The sequence below is a fragment of the Opisthocomus hoazin genome, chromosome 27, assembly GCF_030867145.1.
Source record: "Opisthocomus hoazin isolate bOpiHoa1 chromosome 27, bOpiHoa1.hap1, whole genome shotgun sequence".
Lineage (NCBI taxonomy): Eukaryota > Metazoa > Chordata > Aves > Opisthocomiformes > Opisthocomidae > Opisthocomus > Opisthocomus hoazin.
Window position 1 is genome coordinate 6,353,795 of NC_134440.1, and position 16,163 is coordinate 6,369,957.

General features: G+C 63.5%; 2 protein-coding genes across 2 annotated transcripts; one reads left to right on the top strand and one right to left on the bottom strand.

The window, feature by feature from the left end:
- The first annotated feature begins 1,387 nt into the window (after positions 1 to 1,387).
- JSRP1 (junctional sarcoplasmic reticulum protein 1) lies at positions 1,388 to 9,173 on the top strand. The gene is made up of 9 exons (XM_075444108.1): positions 1,388 to 1,545; positions 2,234 to 2,446; positions 2,886 to 3,019; positions 5,338 to 5,384; positions 6,210 to 6,372; positions 7,063 to 7,215; positions 7,296 to 7,358; positions 7,511 to 7,656; positions 7,806 to 9,173. The coding sequence occupies exons 1-9, from the start codon at positions 1,388 to 1,390 to the stop codon at positions 8,292 to 8,294; spliced, it is 1,566 nt and encodes a 521-aa protein (XP_075300223.1). The 3' UTR covers positions 8,295 to 9,173.
- On the bottom strand, positions 9,066 to 15,197 carry AMH (anti-Mullerian hormone). Its single transcript, XM_075444306.1, has 5 exons — positions 14,597 to 15,197; positions 13,364 to 13,542; positions 12,647 to 12,770; positions 11,340 to 11,541; positions 9,066 to 11,174 (listed from the first exon to the last, which is right to left on the bottom strand). The coding sequence occupies exons 1-5, from the start codon at positions 15,195 to 15,197 to the stop codon at positions 10,259 to 10,261; spliced, it is 2,022 nt and encodes a 673-aa protein (XP_075300421.1). The 3' UTR covers positions 9,066 to 10,258.
- Between the last annotated feature and the right edge of the window lie 966 nt (positions 15,198 to 16,163).

A 16,163-nucleotide genomic window follows, 5' to 3' on the forward strand; every position in this document is an offset into this window, starting at 1 on the left:
GAATCGGGATGCTCTTTCACCTGATTTCCCCAAGGAATCATGCTTCTGTGATCCTCTCTTCCAGCCGCCAGCCCCGCTCCCCCCTGCAATCACAACTCAGCCCAGTGGCAACCTCCAGCCACATCTAAGAGAAGGATGGAGGGCTCTGGGGCACGAAGCACCCACAACAAGCCTGTGCAACGCCTGGCCTGAGCGCCACGTGCATCTCCGGTGGGTGTCTGTTTGGTGCCGGCAGCTGCCGGGCAGCGCATCGCGGCTCAGCCGGCATCGGAGCAGGGAGAGCACTCGCCTGTGTAGCCCCCGATCATCCGGCACCCACTGCCACCCACAGCTGCGCAAAGGGACGATGCCAGCGTGGAGGTGATGGAGCTCTCGCCAGAGCAGGGACCGACCTACACCACTGTGCTGTGCCCAGGGGACCTGGGCTTAGCAGACAGCATCCAAATTCCCGTCTTTAGAAGCAGGTCAAGAGCCCAACCCTACCTACGTGAGGAGTTGAAGGATAAATGCTTCAAGGGCTGGAAGGATGTTTTTCATTCCCAGGCCTGGGGAACCCGGCCAGGCGGGTCTGGTGGAGCCAGGGATGAAATCCAGGGGAAAGTCCTGCAGCCAGCCCGGTGAGCTGGCGGGTTTGGGCTGAGAGCCGGGGCAGCAGGAAGGGCACCCGTGCCGCTGGCTCAAGCATCCACCTTCCCTTTTACCTGTGGCAGGAGGAGCCGGCATCAGGCTGGGGCTGCCGCAGCAGCCGGGGCTCTGAGGAGAGGGGGAATTGCACGGAGAAAAGGAAAATTCATCCCCAGAACTAACCGGTGCTGAAAATAATCAGTGACTAATTTTATCTCTTTATGATTGCCTTTTAACTGCAAGTTATTAAAGATGGAGAGAAAGAAGATGATGTCCTGGTGGGAGGATAAATGAGTGTTGCCATAGAAGCGAGGGGATGCTGCAGCACAACTCGGTCCATCTGGACCACAAACCACGAAGCCGCGGCAGAGCCTCAGGGGTGGCCGGTGCACTGCGGACGGAGACATGCCCCTGTGAATCCAAGGCAAGCTGACAGCCTGGGAAGTCAGTGAAGGTAGATTTGTGTTATCAAGCCAAAGCCAGAGAGTCAATATTTAGCCTGGATATGGAGCCCAGCCCTTGTGCAGCCGGGCCCCTGTCCATGCTGCTTGATTGCCCTCCTGAACTCACCCAGCAGTGGACTGCTCTCCGCCTGGTCTCACAGCCGGATCGTGTTTCCCCCCCTCTCTGAGCTAACCCCATCCCAGAGGCACTTTTGTCAGTCTGAGGGCAAGGGAGAAGCCAGGATTTGGGGGTTTCAAGGGATTAGCAAAGAATTTGCCTCTGGGAATCTTTCTTCCATCTGCCTGGGATAAATTGTCCGATGGAGACGGAGGCTTTGCAGCTCAGCGGGAAACTGCTCGGAGCTAAACATGTGGAGGCGAAACCACTGCTGGTCCCTCCCTGCTGCAGGAACGGGGTGTTGAAGGGTCCTGGAAAGGGTGGGGAGAGCTCTGTCCCCTGGCCCCGCGCCGGGACGAAGTAGGAGGACGTTTTGCTTGGGCTCTGTGCGTGCAGGCGTTGCCCGTTCAGCCCCCGGGTTCTTGCCTGGGAGGACCAACTCGCCGACGGGAGGCAGGAGCAAGCTTACGACCCTGCAAGCACCACGGGAAACGGGATTAACTGGGAACAGAAGGGGTTTTTATTTGGCCTGTTTGTGATTTTCTGCTTTCATTATGTCCCTGTAACGCAAACATGCCTTGCCAGTTAACAGCCTTGACCTTACTGGAGCGGGAATAAAACTGAGAAAACTGCCCTTGGCGCGTGCGCCCGCAGCCCTGGCACGGCGTGAGGGGCTGTGTTTACAGCTCCATCCCTTCCTCCATCTGTGTTCAGCTTCTGCAGCACGTTATTTATACCGCAGCAGGGTTCACGGCGTGCTCAGTCCTGCCTCTGCCGAAGAGGGGAAATCCCTGCCCTGGAAAGCAGGCGGCTGGTCCTGAGTTCATTTGCTGCGTGGTCCTAAAGCAGGACCGTGACCCAGTCTCGCCGGGTGTGCGGAGCCCTGGGAAAAGGCTGAGTCCCCTCCGGGATGCCAGCGCCCAGTTTATTCCTCCTTTAGACCTTGCAATCAAAGACCTTTCACACCTCTGCTAAAGAAATTTGTCGATACTGAGGATGTGAAACGTCACAGTTTCAGAGTTTTGGTTTTTGTTTTTTTAAACTGAAGCCTTTCAGAAGTGGCTCATCGTAAGAGAGATGTCCCCAAAGCAGGATGCCTCCAAGATGTGCCGGGTTGGTACCAGCCGTGGCTGTGCCTGCCTGTGCTGAGCTGGAGGCTCTGGGCGACTTTGCACAGGCAGAGCCAGAGCCTGATGGTTCTTTTCTGCTCCCCAAATGAGAGAAGCTTCATCTCCCTACCTGCTGTGAGCGGGAAGCTGCCGTGAGGAGCACATCCCTCCCCATGAGGTGCTTGTGGCTGCCCAGGGCTCCTGGGGACCTGGCTGCAGGAGCAGGTACTGCGAGGAAATCAGAGGGGTCAGAGGGCAAAGGACCTGCTCTAAACACTGGCAAAAATTGGTTCTTACTGGGGTTGTGTAAGCACTGCTGGTGCCAGGGGCTTGCTCCTCCTCTCTCCTCCACCACCTTCTTAACCATGCCTGGCAGATCTCTGATCTGCCCCTCTGCATCCCCAGCGCCCGTATCCATCCCACAGCTGGCTCAGAGATCTCGGTTTGGGGAGCAAACGGCCCCTTCTCCCCTCTTCATGCTCTCTGGGGGGGGCTCGTGGAGGGACGAGCCGCGTCCCCCTGTGCCCACCTCGCTAGCAGCAGCCCCTGCTTTGGATGCCTGGGGCTGAACTGCCTTTTCTGGGGCTGAAGCGCGGGTGCTCCGGCTCCCGGTGATTGGGTGCTATTTTGCTCCGGCGCGGTTCGGCAGCTGTTGCTGTATATTACCCCCGAGAGCCGGAGCCAGCCGGGGGGCTGGAGGCGAGGCGGCGGCGGTCGAGCCCCAGGTACGACTTTCTGTGGCTTTTAACCCTTTTGGTTGGACGCGGGGCAGCCGTGGGCACAGCCTGCGAGGTAGCACTTGGCCAGCAGCACACCAGGGGCCACGTCCCGGTGCTGCCACGCGAACATGCACGAGGAGAGCAGGCCAGGCAAGGGAACTATTTTTGGAAGTTTCTTTGATGTGAGTCAGTGGTAGAGGCAACCTCGTGCAGGAGAAGTCCCAGCGACAGCAGAGCAGAGCAGGTTATTCGCTGAGCGTCTAGTTTTGTGCATTTAAGAGTAGATCCGGCGTGCAGAGCGTGCGTCCGAGGGAGTGGGAGCACGAGCAGCGGCGGGGAGGGGATGGACGGGTCGAGCAGTCGTACGGGAGGGCTCCTGTGCAGGAGTCAGCGTGAGCCGAGGGCTGGAGCTGGGCTCGGGGGCTGTGGGTGACCAGCCCTGCCATGGGCAAGCCGTCCCAGGCATCGGTGGCCATCCCTGGCATCAGCGGCCGTCCCTGGCATCGGTGGCCATCCCTGCCATCGGTGGCCATCCCTGGCATCAGCGGCCGTCCCTGGCATCAGCAGCTGTCCCTAGCATTGGTGGCCATCCCTGCCGTGCTCGGTCTGGGCAGTGGCCGGGTGCTTGGTACGTCGGAGCTGGGGCTGGTCTGGTAGGAACTGGCCCTAGGAGAGCTGGTCCTGCGGTGACACAGCCTGTGCGGGGTGGGGATGAGGATCCCACGGGCTGTAGAGCCCCAGAATGCTTCCCTGTGGGGCATGGGCGCCCGTCTCCCATCCGGTGGGGAACAGACCCGGACATGGAGCTGGTGAGCTCGTGGGACAGAGTTAACGCCTGTCGGCACTGGGGGGAGGACAGCTGCTGGCCTGGCCACAGCCCGGCTGTCACCGAGCCCTGTGGCCACCGCAGCAAAGCCTGGAAATGCGCCTGGGGGCAGTCTGGGCTCCTCCATCCAAGCCAAACCCAAGGGAAGGAGGTGTGGGAGCAGCCTGGCACCCCGCGACGGGGAGCTGAGCTCAGCCGGCGACCAGGGACCGCAGTGAGGAGGTGGCAGGAGGGCCGTGAGCCGCAGGGCGCTGCTGCCCGCTGGCTGCCCAGCCTCTGCTTTACCCCTCCCCGCTCAGCCAGAGCCCCTCGCAGTGGCATGGCAGCAGGTCCCCATCAGGGCTTGGAGAGAGACTTGGGATGCCCTGAGGCCACTGACAAGCTGCCTGGGCGGGCAAAAACATGAGAAGCACTTGGGGAAAAATCTCTTTAAGGAAAAATTCTCCATCTTTGTGCTTTCCTTGGGGCTGGGAACATCCCCCCCCCCAGCTGACAGGAGAGTCTTGGGGCAGCTCCTTTGCTTCCCAGCAGAGAAAGAACCAGACTCACCATCACTAAAAGAAAATCAAAGGCTTTTTTTTGCTTTCCTATTGAAAGCCAAGACCTTTCAGTGTGCTGGTCCCCACCTGAAAGGTTTCGTCTTATTTATTTATTTTGCTTCCAATACCATGTCTTAGATTTCATCCTGGAAATTGTTTTTTTTTCTCAGCATTTATTTTTCCACTGGGGGAAACTAAACTAAATCCAGCTCAAAGGGTGCAATAATTCCTCCTTCTGGCTAGGGCTTGCAAGGATGTGGCATCCAGATCCCAGCGGAGTGAGGGCTGCGCTCAGAGGGACCGAGCCCGCGTGGTGTGGGGACCGTGTCGGTGCATCCTCATGCCCAGACCCAGGGGCAGAGAAACCCCCGAGGAGCCCAGCACGCTCCCCAGCCCTGCGTTGTGTCAAACCCCCGCAGAGCCCTGGGGAGCCTCCGGTTTTCTCTCCCTCTTCGCATCTCGGAAAAGCCCCAAGAGTCATCCCTGAACTTCGCAGTCCTCTTGGGTAGTCTGAGGTCTTCTCTGAGGTCTGATTGCTCCGTGGTACCTGGGGCTTGCCCTGCTGTCGAGACTACTGCCTGAGCTGCCTCCAGCCGTGTATTCTGGGCTGTTCGTCCCCGTGTGCCTTGGCAGGGAGGTCACCGTCCCCCGCGGCTGCAGCTCCCTGGGGATGTTCAGGATTGGTGATGTTTCGGGGCTTGGCAGCCCCGGAGCTGCGCGGTGCTGCTCTTACACCCCGGCCTTGCCAGCTGCTGCCACCATGGCCGGGGGGATTTTTGCCCATCTTCTGGAATCTCTCTCCGCGGGTGACCTGGCTGCGCTAACAGGGGAGACGTGGCCACGATGTCCCCACTCTGCGGGCCGGCGGGTGGCAGGGGACCACGTGCCCCCGGCCCCTGGCGATTCCCACCTCCCCGAATTCATCGTGCAATGAACCACGCCGCGCTTGTCTTTCACAGATGCCGACGGGTCGGTGAGCAGCGTCGGGGAGAGCGGTAGAGCCCATGTAAGTGTGCGGCATCCCGGGGCCGGGGGGCTGCCGGGGGGGTGTCCCGCAGCGGCATCCAGCCCGGGAGGGCTCTGCGGGGCGTTGCAGGGCGTCCGTCCCGGGGGAGCCGAAGGCCTCGTCCCTCAGCTGTCGCTGTCACTGATCCGTGCCGGCGGGCAGCTCTCCCTCGCGGCACCGATCTGGTGCCGCTGACCCAGGCCAGCAGCCAGCCCGGCCACCAAAATCCCCCATCCCCGGCAGCACCGAGCCCAGACCCCAACACATTGTGTGCTCCCTCTGCTCCTGGAGCGCTGACCCCGTCGACAAGCGCTCCCCGGGTCCGACCCGCTGCCCTCAGTGCAACCGTGCTCGTCCGGGCTGGGGGCAAATCCAGCCCCGGGGGCTGCTCTGGGCTGGGCTTGCTGGGCCCCCGGGTCAGCAGCCACCAGCCCACCCGTGTGCGCTGCGGCCGTACCCCAGCGCCTGCTCCGCAGCACGGAGCCCGCTAGTAGCTAAAGCCATCTCAGCAGACAATAAAAAACCCCCCAACGAGTTTTTAAGGCTGCCGATGCGGATACACGCACCGGGGTGAGGTGCTCGAGGAGCTGGTGACCAGCCCCGTTAGTGCCGTTCCAGGCCGGCGGCAGCACTGGCTCAGCCCCAGGGGACCTGGCGACCATAAGCATGGGCTGCGGGGGGACGCTGCGCTGAGCACCCCGTGTTCTGGGAGGGGGCACGGACAGGCAGCGTGCCCCCCACCCCGCCCAGCCCTGCTGCGTGCTTCCCCCGCGGGGCTGTGTGATGCTCTCACACCCCCAGCCACGCTCGCACCCCTCCCCGCAGGGGCTAGAGGAGGTGAGGACCCAGCTTGGCATCTCTGAGCAGGATCCGGACGAGCCTGAGCTGAGCATGCCAGAGCCGGCACCGCTCGGCGTGGACAAGAAAGCGGTGGAGAAGAAGCGGGTGGAGAAGGTGGGAGCCAAAGGCAGCACTACCGTACCTCCAGGTAGGCGTGCAGGAAAGCCCTTCTCTGCCCCAAACTGGCCAGCCTGGCCCCAGGAGGCCACAGACCCTCTCTGGCGTCCCCAGCCAGCCCGGGAGGCACCGTCTGCCCACGGAGAGGTGACAGGACGAGCTCTGCTCTCTGTAGTCCCATGGGAGCTCAGCCATCAGGCGTTGGGACAGGCTGCCCAGGGCAGTGGTGGAGTCCCCATCCCTGGAGGGGTTCAAGAAATGTGTAGATGTGGCACTTCGGGACATGGTTTAGCAGGCATGGGGGTGATGGGTTGATGGTTGGACTTGATGATCTTAGAGGTCTTTTCCAACCTTAGTGATTCTATGCCATGGAGATGGGGCTTCCCATCCACCTGCCAATCCCCACTCCTCCTCCTCCTCTCAGCCCTGCCCAGGTCTGCTGCTGGGGGGGAGCAGCAGAGCTGGGAGAACAGGCAGAGGTTTTCCCCGCGTGAGCCCCAGGATGCTGCAACGCCATCGTGGCCCGAGCGCCTCGGACTCAGCCCCCATGGCACTCTTTGCCCTCCTCTGTGGTGCAAAAACCTTTCTCTGCCAGCGTTGGCAGGGCAGGCAGCTCCTGCCCCTGCCTATGCCCCTGCCCATGCCCTTCCCACCCCCCTCAACACCCCCTGTGCCACTTCCCAGCACCCCCAGTAACGCTGTTCTCCTCGGGGGTCCTCAGTCCCCAAGAGCCTCCCCGTGCAGAGGAAGGTGGAGCCCTCCAGCCCGGACCCCACAGAGGAGCCGCTCCTCTGGGAAGGGCTCACCCTCAACAAGTGCATCCTGGTGGCCTCCGTCGTTGCCCTGCTCAGCGTCACCTTCCAGGTGCTCCAAGGTGAGCCAGGAGGGGCACGGCGGGCGCCGGGGTGGGCAGACCCTGCTCCCACCTCCTGCCTCTTCTCTCCTCTCTTCCAGCGCCGTGCTCCAGGGAGGGAGTCAGCCGTGACAGGCAGGACCCTCCACCACCTCCCCTGCACGGTGGGTTCAGATGCTCCGGGCTGCCCCGATCCCCCAGACCCAGCCTGAGATGGGGTCACGTCTCAGGCTGGGGTGGCCCTGGGACCCATGTCTGGGACATCACACCCGAAGGGCCTCGTCCCCTGCTGACGGGGGTCCCTCTCCCCTCCCAGAGGTGGTCAGCGCCAAGGAGGAGGAGGTCCGAGAAGTGGTGACTGCCCAGCCTCCCCAGCCCGCGCGCACAATGCTCGAGGACAGTGATGGTGACGATGGTGGTGACGATGACGGTGATGATGACAGCGGTGCTGACAGCAACCTGGTATGGGTCTGGGGCAGGGGACAAACAGCACCCTCGGGGCACATCCCACGGTGGGGGGCATCTCGTCCCTGGGGGGAGGGACAGGGAGGGGTCCCGGTCCCTTCGGCTGCGTCACCGGCGCCTGATCCCCTCCACGTGTCCTCCCCCAGGCAGAGCCCTGGATCTTCAAGAAGTGGTTTGGCCGCTCGGCACCGGAGGACGAGGACGAAGAGCCCGCGGATGTCCCCGAGGTGTCACCAGCTGCAGCGGAGGTGAAGAAGAGCCGGGAGAAGAAGCCGGAGAAGAAGGAAGAGAAGGCTCGGGAGGGCCGTGGCGGTCAGGCAGAGCGGAGCAGCCGGAGGGAGGCACGAGCCAAGGACAGGGCTGCGGGGGACAAACCCAGCAGGGCCCCCCGGGCCCCCCGGGAGCCGGAGCAGCAGCCCCAGAAGAAGCGGAGCCGGGAGGGGAAGGAGAGCCGGCGGGAGCGGGACGAGCCCAGGAAGGAGGGGTGGAGAAGCCGTCCCGGCAGGGCCGATGGCGGCAGGGAGAGCCCGAAGCGGGACTGGCGGCAGCAGAAGGGCAAGAAGCCCTGGGAGCCGGCGGCCGCCCCGGGGAGGGACGGCACTGCCCGGCCCAGGGAGGGGAAGAGGCGCGACTGAGCTGGGGCGACCGAGGGGCTCGAGGATGCCGAATCCAGGGGGGTCCAACCCCACCGCTGCCCCCAGCAAGGACCCTGTGCCGCTCCCTGCCCGCTCTCGGCAACATCGAACCATCGAATCATGAAGGTTGGAAAAGACCTCTAAGATCATCCATCCAACTGACGTCCACACGGGCAGCGTTCCGGGAGCTCCGAGCAGCGGCCGAGCAGCCCGGGAGCCCGGCACCAGCCCCCCCCCAAGGGAGTCTGGGCCCCCCTGGATTAGATGCACAAAGGCAACCCGAAAGGACCGGGAGAAGGAGCTTCTCTTCGTCTGGGCTTCGCGCTGTTTCTCCATCCCCACCCGAAACCTCTCCTGCAGTTCGTTCCCACGCGTGGTCCCCGAGGCGTCGGGGCGGCGCAGTGGGCGCAGGGGTCCCAGCGAACAGAGTTTGTCTCCAGACTGTGTAGCTCTTCAATTCAGTTAACGGTTTTATTCGAAGCAAATCAAGAGAGAAGAGTGTTCTGGGTTAACGAAGTCAGGCTGCAGCCGTCCTCAGAGGGACGTCGGGGGAACGACCGCCCCGACCTCGCCGGGCCCCGGCGCCGTCGCTGCGGGGCGGCGCGAAGCTTGCGGGGAACGGAGCGGGGCTGGAGAGCCCCTCACCCAGGATCCCTTCGGGCCTTGCCTGCGGAGTCGCTTTTAGAACGAAACACAAGTGCAAGATCATGCAGTGCTGTAGCAGCTACAGGAGACGTTCACAGCCCCAACCCACGGCAGGTTTGAGTATTTGCTAAATTAATAGAGGTTAAAGTGAACTATTTTCATTTTTAATAAGGTACTAAACTGAATGTTTTGGGGGGGGAAAAAAAAAGGAAAAAAAGATCTTGTTCCTGGTTATGTTTGTGTGTTTTCTGTGCCCGCCCTGGTCCCCGATGCAGCAGGGCTCAGGGGTAACCCGCGTCCCCGCGCCGGCCATGGGATGGGGCCGGTGTGTGCCAGCCTCCGGCCGTGCCCCCCCCAGCCCCATCGGGAAGCTGCAAAGCCCAAGGGCTGGACCCAGCCCCAGCGAGGCTGCAGCCAGCACAAGCCCAGGAGCTGCTTTCCAGGGGTTTGGACCCCGTGGCAGCCTCGGTCGGTCTCGCCAGGGCCGGGCTTAGCTGGGAAGATGATCTGGGGCAGCCGGGCTCTCCATGCTGACGCCAGCAGGGACGCGGAGCAGGTGCGTTGGCAGCCGCTCGCACCCGCTCCTATTAATGGTGCGAGCAGCCCGGGAGGTGTAACGGGATCGCTCCCCTCGCTCAGCCCCTCACCCCCCGGCTCCGGCAGCGTCCTGGGAGCGGGGTCAGTAGACGGGACCCGGCGGGGAGCCCCAAGCCACCGCCAGCGGCTCTCCAGGGCTCGCACAGGGACAGGTCCCCAGATAAAGGCTGATCCCTGCAAGGGGATTTTCCTTCTAATTCCGTTTTCGCAGGTGGAGCCGCATGGCTGTCGGGGGCTCAGTGACCGGCCGCGGGCTGGGGAATGGCCAGAGGATGCTGCGAGTTGGGGGGGGGTGGGGGGCTTGGAGGAAGCAACGACTGCCTTGCCCAGCTGTGACAGGAACAGAAGGCAAGGGGTAAATAAGCGTAGCCCTGGCCAGATCTGCCAGGACATCGCGATGGCCCCACGGTGCCGGTATCCAGCCCACACCCCTCCGCGGGGTCAGAGCCACCCTGCAGCACGGCCCCGCCGGCACCTCAGGCATCCTCAGCACCGGGAGCAGGCGTGGGAAACACCGGGCTGCAGAGCTGTCCCCCGGGACCAGCACGGCTGCGGAAGAACCAGGACCAGAGCAACGCTATGGAGCCAAACCGTGGGGAAAGGACACGCGGGGAGCTCCCGTCTCGGCGAGAAGCACCAGCTCCCAAGCTTCGAGGGCAAACTGGGGAGAGGGGAGGGGAGGAAAACGGGATGAGGGCGAGCAGGGAGGCAGGCAGGTGCCTCTACCGACAGCCACACTCCTCTGCCACCATGTTGGGGAACTTGCGGACCTCCAGCCCCTCCGTGGAGAGGGTGATGATGAGCTGGTCCGAGTAGCGGACGGGCACGCAGCAGGGAGCCCGCTGGAGGGGCGAGCCCCGCTCCTGCATGCCCAGCAGCAGCACCGTGTGCGAGTAGTAGCTGGGGACGCGGGTGGAGAGGGGCAGCTTGCAGGGGCCCTCGCAGTTGTTGGCCGCGTAGACGGTGGGCATGACGATGAACTTGCGGTCGTGCAGGTCGATGGTCAGCTCCTGCAGCCGGCAGTGCGCCTGGTGCCGCGCGCTGCGGTTCTGCCGCAGCACCTTCCTCCGCTCCTGCCAACGCGCCCGCACCGTCTGCAGCGCCTTCAGCAGCAGCAGCGTGTGCAGCTTCCCGGAGCCGGGCGGCCGCTCGCCGGCTTGACCCTCACCCGGCCCCAGCGGGTAGTAGCAGAAGCTAAGGAGATGCTGGAGAAGCCCCATGTTGGCTTGGAAAGCCGGGATGTCCCGCAGCTCCTGGATCACCGCCTGCAGCTTGCCCGTCAGCAGCTGCAGCACGCTCCCCTCCGGCTGCCAGCCCCCCAGGTGCTGCTCCAGCACGGCTCCGCTGTCCTGGGGGAAAAGCAGCACCGAGGGCTCCTCCGACTGCACCAGCCGCTCCAGCGCCGCCTCCTCAGACAGGTTGAGCAGCTGGTGAGGGAGGGTCTCCATCACCTGGAAGTCCAGCCAGTGGTGGGAGCTGGGCTGGGTGGGCGGCTCGCTGGAGGGGCTCAGGACCCGGCGGATGAAGCGGGTCAGGATGCCCAGGAACTGGCTGCTGCCGCCGGGCGCTGGGGACGAAGCGTTGGCTGGGCTCAGGGTAGTGGGGGATGGCAGGTCCTCTGTCCCGGCCTGGGGGGGGCTGCGAGGAGGACACAAAGAGGGTCACGGGGACCCCTTGTACCCTGGGGGGCCCCGCCCCACATCTTCCCACCCCGGCCCCACAGCAGAAGGGCTGGGGCTGCCCCTCTCCCCCTGTGGCTCCCAGCTCCTGTGTTTTTTCACAGCTGAGGCAAGGGTCACAGACCTGAGCTGTGGGTACGGAGCCACGTCCACCACCCCATCAGCAGAGAGGTAGGAAGAAGGGGCTGAAGCTGCCTCTTCTTCCTCCTCCTCCTCCTCCTGCGGAGGCTTGGCCAACAGGAGCAGCACGGGAGTCATCCTGGTGAAGCACTTGTCGTCGGAGCCAAAAAGGAGCTGCTGGGTCTCCGTGGGGGTCAGGGGAGAACCTGGGGAAACAATCATCAGGTCATTACCTGGATGAAGAGTTAGAATGTACCCTCAGCAAGTTTGCTGATGACACCAAACTGGGAGGAGTGGCTGATACACCAGCAGGCTGTGCTGCCATTCAGCGTGACCTGGACAGGCTGGAGAGTTGGGCAGAGAGGAACCTGATGAGGTTCAACAAGGGCAAATGCAGGGTCCTGCACCTGGGGAGGAACAACCCCAGGCACCAGTACAGGCTTGGGCGGCCCCTCTGGAGAGCAGCTCTGCGGAGAGGGACCTGGGTGTCCTGGTGGACGACAGGGTGACCATGAGCCAGCAGCGTGCCCTGGCTGCCAAGAAGGCCAATGGGATCCTGGGGTGCATTAGGAGGAGTGTGGCCAGCAGGTCAGGGAGGTTCTCCTTCCCCTCTGCTCTGCCCTGGTGAGGCCCCATCTGCAGCACTTCGTCCAGTTCTGGGCTACCCAGTTCAAGAAAGATGAGGAGCTACTGGAGGGAGTCCAGCGCAGGGCTACGAGGATGAGGAGGGGACTGGAGCATCTCTCCTACGAGGAGAGGCTGAGGGAGCTGGGCTTGTTCAGCCTGGAGAAGAGAAGGCTGAGAGGGGACCTTAGAAATGCCTCTAAATATCTGCAGGGTGGGTGTCAGGAGGACGGGGCCAGACTCTGTTCAGTGGTGCCCAGCGACAGGACAAGGGGCAACGGGCACAAACTGGAGCAGAGGAAGCTCCAGCTGAACCCGAGGAAGAACTTCTTCCCTCTGAGGGTGACGGAGCCCTGGCCCAGGCTGCCCAGGGAGGCTGTGGAGTCTCCTTCTCTGGAGATATTCCAGCCCCGCCTGGACGCGGTGCTGTGCAGCCTGCTCTGGGTGACCCTGCTTGGGCAGGGGGTTGGGCTGGGTGACCCACAGAGGTCCCTGCCAACCCCCAACATTCTGTGATTCTGTGAAGAGCACTGAGGATCGTGGTCTGGGCTCCCCCAATGTCCCCACAGCCCCTCGTTACAGACAGGCTTCAGAGGCTCCCAAATGCCCGAGTAGGGCACAGAGGGGACAGGCACCACTGTCCCCTCCCCACCGTCCCCCACCACCGTGGGCTCCCCGCGACCCTACCTCCCTCGCCGCGACGCCGGACGGCCAGCGAAGCCGTGAAGCCGAGCTGCTCGCTGCTGCGGGTGACGGACGCTGCGGCAGCGCCCAGGACCAGGTACTGGGTGTCCCCGGCGAGGCAGAGGGTCTGCGCGGAGGCAAAGGGCCCCGAGGATGTGGGTGCGACATCCCGGGGGGTCGGGGGGCACTCAGCTGAGCCCCCCGCCGTGGTCCCGGCTGTCTCCGGGTCACCCAGCCCGCGGGGAGCAGCGAGATGGGGGGGGGGGGGGGAGCGGAGCGGGCAGTGGGGCTTTGCCATCCAGCCCCGGAGCTGCTGCGGGAGCCGGGGGTGCGGGGACCCCCGGGACGGGCTGGGTACCCCGGGGCCCCCCCTCTGGCCCCGCCAGCGGCTGGGGACGGGGTAACAGCACCATCTTCAGGCCTGGCCCGGCGGGAGGGTGCGGGGGGGCAGAGGGACTAGGGGGGGGATGGCAAAGGGACTGGGAAGGGATGGAAAAGGGGCTGGGAGAGGTGGAAAAGGGGCTGGGAGGGGGTGGCAAAGGGACTGGGAGAGGTGGAAAAGGGGCTGGGAGGGGGTGGCAAAGGGACTGGGAGAGGTGGCAAAGGGACTGGGAGAGGTGGCAAAGGGACTGGGAGGGCAAAGGCGCCGGGCCAGCAGAGCCAGGACACCCCGTCCCACCGCCCCTGCTCGCACCCAGGACCGGACCCCCGGCCGCCCACCTGCTCCCGCGCCAGCCCCACGCCGGCAGCCAGCAGCTCCTCTCGGCGCCCGGCCCGCGGCCCCTCTCGCCGGCCCAGGTAGAAGAGCAGCATGGCGACCCGCAGCTCTCCCAGCGACCGGCCCACCTCCGCCTGGAAAACCAGCTTGAACCACAGCTTCGCCTGGGCTTCCCACTTCACTGCAAAGGAGAAGGCGGAGGGGGTGAATCGCCCCTCCGGCAGCTGTGGGGCTCCGGGGGGCGAGGAAGGGGCTTCGGCGCCGAGCACCGGTCCCATGCAGCGGCCGGAGCACCTGGGACGGGAGGTGACAGGGTGGGGGGCCGTGGCAGATCCCCTTCCCCTGTGTCGGAGGTGGTTGGCGGGGCAAACCCCGCAGCCCCGGTGAGCGGGGGGCTGTCTCACCGCAGAGCGGCTCTGGCAGACTTCCAGGGGCAGATCCCTACGGAAATCTCTTCTCCCGCGGCAGCTCCTCCGTGGCTCGGGGACATTGCGGCCGTGGCGTCGCAGCCAGCAGCGCTCCCCTCCCGCCTCCCAGCTGCCCAGCGCTGGCAAATCCAGCTGGAAATCCAAAACCCAGGAGGGGAGGGAGAGATTCCAAGGAAAGAAACAGCCATCACCCTCTTCCTATGCCGGCGGAGGACGGAGGGTTGTGCTCTGCCCAAAGCGCAGCGCTGACCGCTGGGACGGGACAGAGCAAAGCGCGTCGCTGCTTTTCGCGCAAGGCTGAAGTGACGCAAGCAAGCCCAGGACCCCGGGCTCCTCGGCAGCACCGAGCCGGAGGGATCGGCACACGCAGCAGCCGACGGCGAGCAGCCGGGCTAACGCCGCAGCAGGACCTGCCGGGTCTGCTCGTCCGACCCTCTCCTCTCTTTTCCTGATCAGACAGAGCTGGGATGGGGTCCTGGCCCGCGTCATTAAGGCGGAAGGAGAGAAACACTCGTAATCGCGAAAGCAGAGCAGAGGCCACCGAGGCTGCGACCCCTGGGCATTCGTCACAGGGAGGGGCAAGGCACCCTGTTGCACACAAGCCATCACCACTACTAAAGCTCCTGAAAAAGGTCCCCAGAAAGACGTTTTCCTGTATCGCTTCACTAATTTTAAAAAAGAACCCAACCCCACAAATTGAATTCTGCGTTTAAATCTCTGATTTGGGGCGGGGAAAGAGCATCGGCCTCCCCGAGCCCTGCGCTCGCCCCGCTGCGCTCAGCCTGGGCGCGGGGATTTCCCACCAACCTTCCTCCAGATGCAGCACGAGGAATCGGTCCTGCCCCGGCTCCACCACGTGCGCGTGGATCTGCTTCAGGGGATGGAGAGCAGCCCCCACCTCCCCGGCCGGGCAGAGCCCGAAGGTCTCCAGATGGCTTTCGTCCCAGCCGGTGCGCTGCCTCAACACCTTGATGAAGCTGCTTTCGTAGTGGGTGAGCACACCCACAACTTCCAGGTGCCGCGGGGTGAGCCCGTCCTGGTCCATTCTCACCCTGCAGACGGGCCCTTCCAGCCCGCCAAGCGGCCACGGGTGCCTGTGGGAGCCGGCCCAGCCGATGGCCCCGTCCTCAGCCGGCCCCCGCAGGCACTTGGCTCCCGGGTCAGGCTTAGCAAAGAGGCGGCTGGCAGCAGTGATCCGGGATCTCGCCACCGAGCTGGGTCTCGCTCTTTCCTGTAAACTTGCATTTTCTCTCTTTCTCTCGGCTTCACGTGCCAGCTCCTCCGGCAGGCTCAGCTCCGGCCGGTTGGCTGGGGAATCCCTTTCCCCCGTGCTCCCCTTTCTCGGAAGCGCTGCGGAGGGGAGCAGCAGCAGCAGGCATGGCAAAAGCACCCCGAGAGCAGCCTTCATCTTCCCGCTTCAGCTACTCCCAAGGCAGCTCAGGCTCATCTCAAAACACTTGGGCGGAAGGGGAGGACGGCGTCTCCCTTTTAAAAACCGGTGGCCTTGAGTTGACCATGCACAACACACCTCCCCTGAGCAACTCAAAGGCTGTCGCGCTAGAGAGGAGGGAGGGAGGTTTCAAAGAAACTTTTCTGTTCTATTTTTGGGTTTGCATCTAGTATTGGAAAAGTAAAAAAAAAAATTAAAGCTGTTTCCCTTACTCGTAGGGACGTATGTCCTTGACTTCAGATGTTTTCTGAAGGAGGATGGACATCTAGACTTGGGTCTTCGTGGGCACTGGCACATCCTATTCCCATCAGCAGTGAAACCCCAGGAGGGGAGAATCACCCGGAGCAGGAGGAGGGGGACAGTGACAAGATAATGGGTAGAAACTAAGTAAATGTATGGAAAGCCTCCCCCTCGGCTGCAGCCCATACGCTGCCGCCCTGCAGCGGCCCCTACACATCCCCAGCCCCGGGCTGCTTCAGCCTGCGAAGGAGAATCTCCCTGGCGCCTCTGAACACTGAAGACGTGACTTCCAAAGCCTCACAACACGCTTATTGCAAGGACTTTTCCCTCCACGAGATGCCAATACTCGCTCTAACGCTTGGAGTTACCAATGCCACCCACCTAATCCACCCCAGAGAAACCACCCCCCACCCAGGGTATCTCCTTTTTTTGGAAACGGAGGGCAGGGGGAAAGGTACCTGCAAAAAAAGTCCCAACGCGCGCTCAGACCCTTCTCTGGGTTTCCAAGACTTTGCAGTTGGGAGCTCAGGATCTGGCTACAGCACGTCGTAACGGGGCTGCGCACCCGAAGCAGCGAGGGACCAAGGGACCACTCCGAAGGGCTGGTGAAGGCAACCTCTCTTCCCCAGGAGCGGACGAAGGGCACGCGCCTGGCACGGGGAGACCCAGGAAGCCGATTCAGGC